General features: G+C 38.1%; 1 protein-coding gene across 1 annotated transcript in view; it reads left to right on the forward strand.

The window, feature by feature from the left end:
• The first annotated feature begins 8,113 nt into the window (after positions 1-8,113).
• The window catches only part of LOC125315525 (disease resistance protein RUN1-like), a 31,672-nt gene continuing 27,363 nt past the window's right edge, over positions 8,114-12,422 (forward strand). The window contains exon 1 of the mRNA XM_048280704.1: positions 8,114-8,558. Within this exon, the coding sequence (XP_048136661.1) occupies positions 8,347-8,558 (212 nt within the window). The 5' untranslated portion in view covers positions 8,114-8,346. The remainder of the gene's footprint in view (positions 8,559-12,422) is intronic.

A 12,422-nucleotide genomic window follows, 5' to 3' on the forward strand; every position in this document is an offset into this window, starting at 1 on the left:
CAAAAGAGTAACTTGTGTGCTTATCCTGTATGAGCTGTGGAATTTCACCTGAAAATCTCTATAGTAGGATGCATGATGACAATCTCATCGTTCCTGTCGGTTGATAATATCCTTGGAATGTTGTGATATAGGTCTCTGATATGACGAGCTTAGATCTCATGCATACGGCATTGAATTTGTAAGGTTAAAAGTAGCCTCCTATCAATAAACAATCCCGTATTGCAGATTTAAATAACCAAAAAGTACATCTTTTCTGTTCTGTAGTTTGGGCATTTCACCTTTTCGGCAACAGTTCTGTTCCTGAACACAAACAAGGTTAGTGGTGCTCATTACTTACTTCTCTTCTCCTAAGTCTGTTGTTTTCCTTTTCTTTTGCTGATAATGAAGTCTCTGTTGATTGCGATCCAACTGCGAACTAATCAGAGACACCTGGCTTTTGTGGCAAAATAATGTCCCCAGGATTTTGCTGTTGATACATGAGTATCATTGAAGAGGAGACTCATACATCACCGGAATCTGTACCGGGTCAAATTAATCTTGTTTATATTGATGGGCTCTCAAAGTCTAAGCTTCCAACTTTCAACTAAGTTTAAACTTTCATACATCTTAAACTAGACAGAACTAAGGATCAATGCAGCCGCGCCAATATCTCCCTTCGGTATGATTGGAGAGTGTAACACAGTTTACTCTCAACCATCTCGTGTAACACATGCATCGCCCTGATTTTCTTCTGACCATCTTTTAACTAGTGCTGGGGCGAAGATTAGGTGCTAGTCTCATAAGGTTGAATTTTCTAGTGTTCGTAACATTGGATGAAATATAATAAAAAACCTGAATTTATCGTACATTCTTTTCCTGAATCTAGTACCAAGTACATATGTTGCTATTAAGAATTGTTATTTACTTTCAAAATCTCATGTGACGACAGCTAATTGGAAAAGCCATCTAGTTTGAGACCCAAATCCAAGGTTTACATTTGATGATTCTGTTCAAAATTCTGGAAGGACACAACCAAGAGAAGGCAACAAAATCTCACCAAGGAATGATAAAAGCTGAAAGAAGAAGGCAACAAAATCTCACCAAGGAATGATAAAAACTGAAACTCTGTGCCATCTTTTTGAGATCAGTCTTTACAACTCTCTGGTCGTGTTAGATAAAGGAGTTCAAAAGTCTTTGCTCTTGAAATTCTATAGTCTTATCACTTTCTGGCCGAACAGCCACTTTTCACTATAGAAGCCATTGGTGAAGACCAAGGAAGAAGGAAATGAAGCGGAAGATGAAGAAGGTGGTATTCGCGCCATTTTTCCTTATTTCCTAGTTAGTAATGCAATCAATATGCCATTTGCCTCCACTGAGTTGACAACAGAATGTGCTGAAAATCTCAGAAAAATTGGAAGAGAATGACTTCAAAGTTCGAACATAACAGAAGGATTGGTGAGGATTGAAGCTACTGCTGCTACCGGGACCTTCTCGTGTGAACTTCCGTGCCGCCTCCTCTGTGGTATGATGACTAATTAATCAAATATTTGATATAATGCCAAAGTGCTAATTTCCAACTCCAATCTATTTATTCAATAGGATAAGCTAGCAACGAGTTCAATTTTCTTGCTCTCATATCAGCAGCAGCGTCACAAAGTCTGGTCTTCCAATTCCCCAGCAAATGAAGGTTGTTTTCTCTTCTTTCCCGCCTGAGTCTTCCAATTCTTCAGCAATCGACCTGCTTTCCTAGGACTGCCGGTTCTGCACAATCCCTCACTATGGTTCCACACATGTTTATATCTACCTCGATTTGTCTCGCCAACATTTCACCGTCATCTCCAACTAGAATAAGGCATGGTCAATTAATGGAAATTTCCAATTTAACTTTAGTTAATTTCCATATGTAAGCGATATTTATAACTTGTAACCAACAATCGAGCCCTCAATTAATGGAAATTTCCTCTGATTAGGAAGGTGCACGCCTCTAGCGCGCGAGCTCCGTTGGGAAGAGAAGATGTGCATGGAACTACTCCAAGTCAATAACTTCTAACATTGGACAATCAGTAGACACCCGCCTAGGAAGACTCGTTCATTAAACGTTTTGGATTCGGAATCGTTGACTGAGCATGTGTTTTCCACCCAGAAAGATTGTTGGGCTTCCCTAGGAAATGGCACTGCTCCAAGTAAAATGGCGTTATCTCCAAATTTTCGACATCTCGGCAGTCATTGGCATGGCAAGATTAAGTCCTCACTTTTGGCATGACGTGATACTTGCTTCCCCAACAATCGCCCAAGACAAACATCAGCCGGCGCCTCGAACAACCAAGACAATCATTAACGTGATGTCTGACCACACAGGCAAAGAGAGCGCAACTCACCACATAGCATAGAGATAACACATGGTCGATCTTCAGGATTCCAGCCCAAATGCAGCAATTGCGGAAAAGACAAGAAAAGAAATGTTTTTGGATCTCGTAGGCGATTGAATTCGAAGTTCGACAGCGACCCGCGAACTTCAAATCGAATGGAAATGTTCAAGAGAATGCCCAAATGCTCCAGAGTTGCGGACGAGCCTTGCGGGTACACGTGCACGGCCGCGTCGGATCATCAAGTTCCCCTCGTGAATCTTACCGGATTCGGATCCGGCTTACCCGCAATTTCCTGAAGTTGCGGGTCATTTTCGGTAGGGCCTTTTTCAATCATTGCGAGCGAACCGGTGACATTAAATTATTTTACCTAATTGAACGGAGGTTCGCATTTTTTTTCTTCGCAAGATTTCTCGATTAAACCATTTCAAGAATTGTTTATGACAAGTGAACCGGTGGTATATTTTAGCGGGAGCGTAAGTTAACATTGTCAACACGAATTTAGATGAAGAATGCATCTAGACCGTTGATCAGTGATGTCCAGAGAATCTTACGAACAGATGCCATAACAAAATAGATGATTCCTTTGGTAGATTTACCTATCGAAACTCTAACAAAAAAGGAATCTTGCTTCGCGTGGTACATCCATATACTGAAGATTCTGCATTGGCAAATAATAAAAATGCCACCCAATAATTTCAAAAGAAGCTGCTAGTCTAACAGTCCGATTGTACTGTCAATTACTTCTGACCACACGATTTCCCAATCAATTGGTGTTTTATGCAAAATACGCAATGATGGTGTGTGAATTTACGGTTGAGACTATATAGTCCATGATAGTAAGCATTTTCCAATTTCAAATTATTGGGTGAAGTTATGAGTCCAATAGTCCTTCCTGAGGGTAGTATAACTTGGGTATTGAATGATGTGCAAGTCATTGCTCCAAGTCAATAACTTTTAATATTGGACAAATCAGTAGACACCCGCCTAGGAAGACTCGTTCATTGAACATCTTGTATTCGGAATTGTTCAGAAAGCACGTGCTCCCCATCCAACATTTTCATTTGTTTATCTGCATTTTCTTGTGCAGCAGGAAGGCATCTTCTCTTCATTAAACATTTTGGTATTCGCAGTCGTTTAAGAATGCATGTGATCTCCATCAAAGATTAGCCTTGACTAGAGGGGCACGCGTCTCAATGATATTGCCTTGACTTACGGGAGCGACCCATTGGAAAGGGAAATGCGCATTGCACAGCACCGAGTCATCAACCTTTAATGTTGGATTAATCGATAAACACCCGCCTGGGAAGACTCCTTCATTGAACATTTTGTATTCGGAATCGTTCAGCAGCATGTGCTCTCCACCCAGATAAACATTTTGTATTCGGAATCGTCCAAATTATACTGCTTCTCCGATAATTCCATAAGATAGTCCCTAAATACACTTCCAAAAGACTTGCTCATCTATGGGTCGCCTCGAAGGAGTCTCCGATGGTTGGCCGCTATAACTGAATGGTTCGATGAATTCGGGGGAAGCGACCTATTGCCCTGCGAGGAGGCCCCTCCCCCAACCCACTTGGCTTCAACTGCAGATGGCTCGACCACATGAACCACACCGTCACTCATGCCGAGCGCAATCTGAACGTATATGTTGTTCGTGAGTGGGCCAACAAGTTTCACTTGACTAGATGAGCAAAACGTTAAAAGGTTTATAACTCAATTGGCACAATTAAAAAGTTTAGGATTGAAATTAGCATAAGTACAATAGGTTTAAGACTTTTTTTTGGTAATTTTTCTTATTTTTTACTATAAAGAAGATGGCGATTTTCTCTTCATTAAATATTTTGGTATTCACAGTCGTTTTAGAACGCATGTGATCTCCATTAAAGATTAGCCTTGACTAGAGGGGCACACGGTTTATCATTTCATTGATTTACTCCGTTGCAGCTTTAATACCCACTTCATGTTTTATTCCTTCTTTTCTCCAATATGCTTATTAGATAAAGCTCTACTGAACTATGTAAGGTACAATGCGCATTCAAATCCATGTTTTTTAAGTGTGGTTCTTCACTAGAGTTCATCCCATTTCAGATGTCTCCGAATACACTTCTTGAGTAAAATTACGCGTTTATACTGATGTGACGTAGCAACTAATCTAGTTTGTCTTCATAATTTAAGTTTACTTTCTTTTGTGTTTTTCAAACTTGGCGTGCTGCAATTGAAATATGGAAATGTTGGGGATGGTTCAGTGATTTCTGACCCTTTGTGATCATTGGATGTTTGGCATTTTGAGGTACTTTTTCATTGGCTTAGTCAATTTTGAAGAGTGGAATGTGATGTCAACAAAGTTGTTATTAAAAAAAAACCTGAAAAAGAACTCGAGGAAGGTATGCAAATGCTTTATTTATCATTAATAACTTGATACTAACGCATTATTAGCATGTGGGGCCAGTGTGGAATAGATAAAAGGGGAAGAACAACGACCATTTGTTCATCTCTACCTTACATTTCCGACTTCATTAAGGGTACGACAATTTTAAGTGAATGCAATATGCTTGTCCTGTTAAGCAATTAAGAAATCAAGAAATTGCTGTACACGTTAGTCGTGAAAAGACCAAGCCAACTAATTTGAATTGACTAGGGGGTGAGGTCGAAAATTAACAGGATAAGACAAGTACTATAAAGCATTTGCAATTGCTCCTTGTCAATCAATTACTAATTAATTGGACATTTAATGTTAATCTTTGTTTGCTTCGTAAAAGATATCAGGTTCATAGGTGTCGATAGAGACGAGTTATCACTCCTTCTGTGCAGCAGAAAAGCATCTTCCGTTCCGACTTTCCTCCTCAGATTTTCATGCACAAAGGATAGAGTCATAGAAAGAGAACAATTGATCACATTCCATTCCCTTTTTGCTTTTGAAAGATTTCATGCTCATGAATGTTTCTATGTATCATGAATTCATCATTCAAAATCCTTTGGGAAGATTACCAAAAAAATCCTAAATCTATTATACTTGTGTGAATTCAGTCATAAACTTTTTTTTCCCTCAATTAAGTCCTAAACCTTTTACAATTACGTCAATTCGGTTCATTTAACTGGCCATCATTGACATGGCACGGCTAATGCTGATATGGACAATTTTTAATAGTATTTTAATACTTTCATTTTTTTAGTTATTTTTTATCATTTTTTCTTTTTTTTTTTTTAATTTATGGCCGGCAACCTCCGCCTGCCATTTTGTGAGCCCTCGCCAGCGGCCATGAATGCACCATGAATTTCCTTATGCCAACTAATAGCTTTTCCCATTATCATGGCTATTCAAATCCCAACCTTAGACTTGCCAATGAGATGATCATCCACTTATCTTTCCAACCCCATTTGGGGAGCACGAAATTGCTATGGCACTCAACTTTTGATGATCATTTGAAGCATTTTAGAGGACATTTTCGCAGATGTTCTTTTAAATTACGGTTGATCTACTATGTCTGGCTTATTTTGAAAGTAAATTATAACCTATATGTGATTTTCACAAAATGATACTTTGGCTTTTACAAGGCACAGTGCTTCAAATTTTTGGACGTATTCAATCTAGATCTAATATAGAAAGGATTAATACTGGGAAAAAAAAATGTCAAACTGATTTACCCATGCAATATTTCTTGCAAATCAGTTTGCGTGTCACAAAAATTCCCAAACTAATGCACTCATGCCCCATTTACCCAAAATATTCCCAAGGAAAAATTATCATATTTTATCAAATTTACCAATCTAAGGTTTTGAAATTTGAAATTTTTTGTCCCGTGAAATCTTATATTTAGGGTAAGGGTTAACAAAAAAAAAACTCCAAATTAGTACACCTGCGATAAATTGACCCCAAGCTAATTTTTTGACCTTTAGAAATATTAAGTTGGTACACATGTGACATATTTATCTCAAACTAATTTTTAACTATCAAAAGTCTTAACTTGTTACACCTATAACAAATTTGCCCTTCGTTAGTTCCCGTTAAATTGCGTTAGTACCCCGGAAAATCCTAAACTAATACACATGTGACTAACGGAGGGTAAAATCCCTAAACTAGGACCCATCAATTGCCACTTGTCGTCTAATTCAACAATTTGATGGTAAAATTTAACGAAAACTAACAGAGGATAAATTTTTTACAGGTGTACCAGTTTTGAATTTTTGGTTGATAAAAAATTAGTTTGGGATAAATTTGTTAAAGGTGTATACCAATTTGAGATTTTTCATGGTATTAACCTTTCGGTTAAATGTGGTAGTAGGAATTTTTGTGACACAAAACTAGTTGGCAGTGAATTGACACAGGAGTACCAATTGAAGATTTTTTTTTTTTTCGCAAACTAGTTTGTTGTAAATATGGCCAAATATACTAGTTTGGAATTTTGTGGTAATAGCCCAAATGAAAATGCAAGAGTTGCAATGAAAGTAATTGTGCCTCGTAAGTTGCCCCATAATTTTGTTTTAATCGATTAGTTGTCCATATTAACACATATGTCGTGGTCGACATAACTTTTAATTCATTTCTTCTTATGTGCGTCGTTAAATGAGAAATCTTTTGAATGATTCTTGGCAATCGGTTCTTTAAGAAATCGATTTGGAGCAAAAGGTTTGAGGTGAAGGCACTCTAAGTGAAGCAATGGATTTTTTACGAGAGAATTACAAATAAGTCATAATCTATTGTATTTGTGTCAATTCAATCTTAAATCTTTCAATTTTACCAACTCCCAAGCATTTTTACGTTTTGCCAATTGAGTCTATCCGGTCAATTTTAACAAAAAATTGATGACGTGGACGTCGGTACTGCAATTTAGGATGGTCAACGCCGACGTTGATATTTTTAAATTTTATATAATTTTTTATTTTATTTTTTTTCTACCAAGTCCAGCAATGGTCGTTCGCCGATCCTCACCCGGATGGCCAGTAGGTGAGGGCCGTGACCATCGCTGAAGCCGGCAAGGGCTTCACAGCCCTCACTAAGTCTGAACGAGCCGCGACCCTCGCCTAGCTTGGAAGACAAAAAAAGGGAAAGAAAGAAAATAAAGGAATAAAAAATTTAGAAATTCATGAATAAATTAGAAAATTAAAAGGTTTAGTTTTTTACTTTTTTCTTTTGGTTCAAACTTGGCATCCTACAATTGAAAAGTGGAAAGGTGGGGGAGGAGGGCTCATTGATTTTTGACCCTTTGTCATCATTGAATGTCTGGCATTTTCCTTGTACTTTTTTTATCTTCTCATTCATTGGCATACTCAACTTTAAGAGTTGAGTGGGATGCCAACAAAGTTGTGATTGAAAATAAAACCTGAAAGGAGCTCGCATTATGCTCATTGGGTCTTCTAACAAATTATAACTCTATTTTACAGACAATGTATCAATGATTTTTTTTAAAAAGTTTTAAAAGTTTGAAAAAAAATAAGGCGATCACTTTATAACTCTATTAGCATGTGGCATGTGGCGCCAGCGTGGAATAGATGAAAGGGAGAGAACAACGCGCATGTTGATCTGTACCTTGTGTTTCCAACTTCATTAAGAATCTTTCAATTTTAAGTGGATGCCACTTGCCTGTTAATAAAGAATACAAGGCAATTTATCAATCCTCACAAGTAGCAGAAAAGCTTCTTTCGTTATTCATCAATCCTTCATCTTCCCTTTCCACTTTCCCCTGAGATTGCCATGGACAACGCATCTGCTTCTTCGTCCCAGTGTCCCATGCCCACTGGACGAGGCAACGATTCACACCACGTATTCTTGAGCTTTAGAGGCCCAGATACCCGCGGGAAATTCACCGATCACCTCTTCCATGGTCTAGCCAACGCAGGAGCCATACCTATTTCCGTGTTCAAGGATGATAAGAGCATCCCAATTGGTGAGGAATTTGCTTCGCAGATTTTTGGTGCCATCTCACGGTCTAAGATTTCGATCCCCATCATCTCCAAAAATTATGCTACGAGCAAATGGTGCCTCTGGGAGCTCGTTCGTATGATGGACCGCAGGAAGAGCATGTCACACATAGTGTTGCCCATTTTTTACGAAGTGAAACCATCGGATGTGCGATATCTAAAAGGAGAGTTTGGGGACGCCTACCATTTGAGTAAGAAGGATTATGGAGAGAAAGATATCCGTGAATTCGAGCAAGCGCTTAGAGATGTGAGTTACTTACAAGTATGGGATTCTGAGAAAATTGCTAGCGGGTACTTCTCTTCCACCTGAACTTTATTTTCTGTTTGTTTGTTCAGTACGTTTTCTTATTGAATCAAAACTGACGAAATGTAGATGAACAATTTCCCCTACAAGCCCACATAGTATCCCCAAAAGGTCCCAATGAACAACCACAATGCCCCAAAGACAACAAACACTAATACTTCCCCAGAAGTCCCCTGAAAACTAGACGAATAACTACTAAAACCAAGGTATCCCGTAGCCCCAAGAATTTTACAATTGCCTCCAATGCAGGGCAAAACACTAAAGAAACGACCACCCCTCCTGTCAATAGTATCAATTAGCAATATGTCTACGAATTTGACCCCCAAAAAAAAAAAAACTAAAAGCAAAATATGCCTACAAAGAGTCCAATGCTTGTCTTCCAAAGCTTGATCCTGACCAAATAAGATGGACCTCCTATTGCCAGTTGGGGTTGGCTCAGTTGATGAGGATCGGACACTTCGGATTGACCATGTCTACATTCCTTTCCAGCTGCTAGTAAACCCTCATTGGTAGGTGATTTGTAAGTCAGCTGTATGTTCTTAAAGTAGGCTGATGGGATGCCTTAGCCTTCGAGTGGGTAACCTTCCATCCGCCGAAAGGAAAGGAAAATCGGCCTCCTATCCTTCAACTAGCAGCAACCTTAAGCCTTATCACGATCATTTATACTTCTAAACACTTTTCATAATTGAGGTGCCCCCACCTTATTTTACGTGAACAAGATCTGTCCATCAGCAGCAAGGGAAGGGGGAAAAAAATTGAAATTCTGCCACACCATCATCCTCCATGGTTATTTGTGAAACTAAAACATCTCGCTTGTTAATAGGCCCCAAATCATCCTCCACATATATGTGGGTGTATTTTGATGGGATTAAGTATTGCCACGAAGTTATCATGAGTTTTTTTTTTTGACAGGCGTGAAGGAGAATTAGTGGAAAAAGTTGTCGACACTGTTCTAGGCGAGTTGCGAAATTACTTTCAGCTTGATGTTACTGAGGAGGTGGTAGGAATTGATGATCAAGTTAAAAAAATTAAGAATTGGGCAGACTCTCCTGCCACTCATGCTCGAATGATTGGAATTTATGGCATGGGCGGGATCGGAAAAACTACTCTTGCCAAGGCCGTCTACAACGAGCTGTCCAAGGACTTTGCGGATTGCAGTTACATTCCAGATGTTCGAGATACAGTTCACCGCAATGGTATTCATTTTGTGCAAAATCAACTGATTAAGGACATACTGCCAAATGAACGTGATGTTTCGAATGTTGATCGTGGAATTAGTTTGATAAAATCTAGATTCCAATGCAAAAAGGTTCTCATTCTTTTGGATGATATAGATGGAGGGAAAAAAGGAGGGGAACAACTACATGCTTTGGCTAGAAAATGTGACTGGTTTATGGTAGGAAGTATAATCATTGTTACAACTCGATATGAAGATGTCCTTGATCAAGCTAAATTTGGGGCAATCGAGAAGTATCTGATGAATGAATTGGATGGGGTGCATTCTATGCTTTTATTTAATAGACATGCATTTCGTATGAACTGTTCTCTGAGGGACTTTGAAGATACCTCTCGTGAAATCATATCCACCATGGGTGGACTACCCTTGGCTCTTGTGGTTGTAGGCTCATATTTGTTCGGAAAAACAAATCCTAAAGTATGGACAGATACGCTGAAACAATTGAAAGAACAACCACATGAAGATGTCCAAGGGAGTTTGATGATAAGTTATGAGGCATTAAAGCCTGGACATAAGGAGATTTTTCTCGATATTGCTTGTTTTTTTATTGGAGAAAAGAGCAAATTCGCAATGTACATGTGGGACGATTGCGGGTTTTATGCAAGCCAAGGAATTGAAGAGTTGAAGTTGAGGTGCTTAATAAAAATAGGAGATGATGGCAGGTTAAAGATGCATGATCAATTGAGGGATCTAGGAAGGAGCATTGTTGCTCAAGGACAACCGCCGGAGAGACGTAGCAGATTATGGGTCTATGAGGAAGCCTTCAAAGTACTACTGGAAAGGAAGGTAACATATGGCACTCCTTTATCTTCCCCTCTCTCTCATATTCCTGTATATTTAATCTGATCTATTCAAATCATTTATTCTAGAATGAGCGGAGGCTCTTATTTTTAGGAAAGAATCTAAGCACCCATTCATGTCCATCATAGACTAATTGTGACAACCCATTGAAATATAAATATTCCAAGGATGAAATAGTTACATACTTACATGTGCTTGCTTTATAGTTAGATCGAACGTATTGTGGTGCTCCTATGATTTAGGAAATCAAGTTTTTTTTTTTTTTTGGGTGGGTGGTGCTCCATCTCTTTCCATTCTTCTTTCTTCTCAATAGATACGAAAGCAAAAATCGCCTTAAGGATTACATTAGGAAAATCATCCTGTTTTTTGTAAGGTTGTATCCCGTTGTCCTTGTTCATGTCCTGGATTAGGTTAGAGGGATGAACGTATTTTTCTTTCTTTGTTTCTTTCATTGCCATTGTTTTTTCCTTTTCTCTTCTCTTAAGAAAAATTTCTTTCCTCTCCAAGTTATTTGATATTATTTACTGTTTGTGTCAAAAACCGCTAGACAAACCTGACTGTTTAGAGGAAATGCCGTGCTTATTATTCTATCGTGTACATCAGTTGCATATAATTTTCAGCATGAAGCCAATTTTTGTTTTAACTAGTTTATCTTTTACGTGAACAGTCGATCTTCTCCACCAAAAAAAAAAAAAATGTCGATCTTCATGATATTTTTCTATGTTATATTGTCCGTTTAGGGAGGCTAAGAGATGTTGGGCAAAGAAAAACGCTTTATGTTCTTGATTTGATTTGAAATAGTTCGTTCGCACGATTCAGTGTCACACTCTTTTGTTGATTCAATTGCTGTTTTCTTTTTTAACATTAGCATAAAGATCACAAGATCTGGGTGTTTGACAAGTGAAATAAGTCGAATACGTTTGGACAAAGACAAATGTTAAAATATGCTAATTAGTTTACCAAAAATTTAAACCATTGTAAGATGTGATAGATCTAAATAATTTTGGAAAACGAAATATGTACAGAGCTAACTTCCAATTATCTCAACTATTGTAGTTATGATTTTGTCTATTTCGTAATATTTCCTATTTCTACAATTCATTTGGGCAAAGTATACGCACGTTCCGTGCAAACTTTTGATGAAATTTTGAGGTATGAACTCCCCTTTCAATATAGTAGAGATTTTGAGATGAATGTACAAGTGAAAATAATGAATTATCACGTGAGATGATGACTAGCAGCAACATTTATGGATTTGTCCTGCAAACAAATTAAGAAAAGCTATACCACCGCAGGTTTTTCACTAGTTAAATATAAAGGGAAAAATTCTAAATCGGTACCATCATTTTCTCGAATAAATGTCTGAAGTGCCTTTATTATTTCAAAGAAGGGACTAACTGTGGGCATAGTGTTGTCGATTTTTTCCCATTTTTTTTTAATCTATCTTTTCTTTTTTTCTTCCCCTCTTCTCTCCCTAGATCACTAGCACAAGTTCCAAACTCAGGTGAGGTTGCCCTCGCCGGCGTTGGGCAAGGGCCAGAAACAGGAGAGGAAAAAGAAAAATAGGAAAAAAAGATAAACAAAATTAAAGGAAGAAAATGCTGTACGGCTAAGCCCACCTTTGAAACAAAATGGCACTTCAAGCCCTTAATTAGAAACAAGATCTATTTTAGGCCATTGTTCAAGAAAATGATACACTTTAGGCCCTTATTTGAATTTTCCCTATATAAAGTATAGATAACGACACAACAAATGAATCGAACAATGAAAGTGAAATAACGAAACCAAAAAAAAGAAAATATAAAGTTTGATC

The sequence above is a fragment of the Rhodamnia argentea genome, chromosome 6 (assembly GCF_020921035.1).
Source record: "Rhodamnia argentea isolate NSW1041297 chromosome 6, ASM2092103v1, whole genome shotgun sequence".
NCBI classification, from domain to species: Eukaryota; Viridiplantae; Streptophyta; class Magnoliopsida; order Myrtales; family Myrtaceae; genus Rhodamnia; species Rhodamnia argentea.